Below are 1845 nucleotides of genomic sequence, written 5' to 3' on the forward strand. Positions count from 1 at the left end.
CAAACCCTCCCAGACCACGGAGCCCGCCCCCTCCGCCCCCGGGTGACTCACCCGGACGTCCATGACCTTTGTGATCTTCCAGAGGTCGATGAGGAGCCCGATGAAGACGCTGACCTGCACCACGAAGTTGGTCTCGTTGTCCAGGATGTACAGAAGGACCACCAAGGACTGGAAGACCCCGAAGAAGACAGAGCGCACCGAGAGCCCCTCCAGGGACTGCCGGCTGTTCCAGAACTGGATGTCTGGGGAGGACACACAAAAAGGGCTCCAAACCATCAACTCCCACCTCCAGGGAGGGGTTTTCCCGGCCCTGGATCCCCGAGAATTCCCAAATCCCACCGTTCTTGAAGGCCAGGAACTCGAAGACGCTGTGGACGATGGAGACGACGATGGTCAGCGCCAGCAGGTAGGGGTTGGTCTCCAGCAGGGCCACCTGGAACGGGCACCAAAAGGCTCCAGCCCATCTCCTTCCCGAATATTCCAAGGGGATCATCAGCTCCATCCCAAAAATACTCCAGGGAGATCATCAGCTCCTTCCCAAAGACTCCAGGGAGATCATCCCCTTCCCAAATACTCCAAGGAGACCATGGAGATCATCAGGTCCTTCCCAAAGACTCCAGGGAGATCATCCCCTCCTTCCCAAAAATACTCCAAGGAGACCATGGAGATCATCAGCTCCATCCCAAAAATACTCCATGGAGATCATCACCTCCTTCCCAAAGACTCCATGGAGATCATCCCCTTCCCAAATACTCCAAGGAGACCATGGAGACCATCACCTCCTTCCCAAAGACTCCAGGGAGATCGTCCCCTCCATCCCAAAAATACCCCAAGGAGACCATGGAGATCATCAGCTCCTTCCCAAAGACTCCAGGGAGATCGTCCCCTCCATCCCAAAAATACCCCAAGGAGACCATGGAGACCATCCCCTCCTTCCCAAAGACTCCAGGGAGATCGTGGAGATCATCATCTTCATCCCAAAAATCCTTCAAGGAAATCATCAGCTCCATCCCAAAGACTCCAGGGAGATCATCCCCTCCATCCCAAACGCCCCAAAGGAGACCATGGAGATCATCCCCTTCCCAAATCTTCCAAGGAGATCATGGAGATCATCCCCTCCATCCCAAATCTTCCAAGGAGATCATGGAGATCATCCCCTCCATCCCAAATCTTCCAAGGAGATCCTGGAGTCCATCCCCTCCACCCCAAAAATACTTCAAGGAGATCCCAGAGCTCATCCCCTCCATCCCAAACACCCCAAAGCAGACCCCAGAGCTCACCCCCTCCATCCCAAACACCCCAAAGCAGACCATCCCCTTTATCCCAAAAATACTCCATGGACATCATCAGCTCCACCCCAAACACCCCAAAGGAGATCCCAGAGCTCACCCCCTCCATCCCAAACATCCCAAAGGAGATCATCCCCTCCATCCCAAAAACACCCCAAAGGAGATCCCAGAGCTCACTCCATCCCAAACACCCCAAAGGAGATCCCAGATCCCATCCCCTCCATCCCCTCCATCCCAAAGGAGATCATCCCCTCCATCCCAAAAACACCCCAAAGGAGATCCCAGAGCTCACCCCCTTCACCTCAAAGGAGATCCTAGAGTCCATCCCAAACACCCCAAAGGAGATCCCAGATCCCATCCCCTCCATCCCAAACACCCCAAAGGAGATCCCAGATCCCATCCCCTCCATCCCAAAAACACCCCAAAGGAGATCTTGGAGACCATCCCCTCCATCCCAAACACCCCAAAGGAGACCATCCCCTTCACCCCAAACACCCCAAAGGAGATCTTGGAGACCATCCCCTCCATCCCAAAAACACTCCAAGGAGATCTTGGA

At 54.7% G+C, this 1845-nt stretch overlaps 1 protein-coding gene across 1 annotated transcript; it reads right to left on the reverse strand.

Moving 5' to 3' along the window:
• Nucleotides 1-51: 51 nt before the first annotated feature.
• Nucleotides 52-529, reverse strand: LOC103759043 (cleft lip and palate transmembrane protein 1; the record flags this gene model as incomplete). Its single annotated transcript, XM_029961683.1, has 2 exons — nucleotides 340-529; nucleotides 52-242 (listed from the first exon to the last, which is right to left on the reverse strand). Coding segments are annotated over exons 1-2 (354 nt in total), but the record flags the coding sequence as incomplete, so codon positions are not given.
• Nucleotides 530-1845: the final 1316 nt, after the last annotated feature.

This window comes from Manacus vitellinus, unplaced genomic scaffold (assembly GCF_001715985.3).
Source record: "Manacus vitellinus isolate BGI_N305 unplaced genomic scaffold, ASM171598v3 scaffold_395_pilon, whole genome shotgun sequence".
Taxonomy (NCBI): Eukaryota; Metazoa; Chordata; class Aves; order Passeriformes; family Pipridae; genus Manacus; species Manacus vitellinus.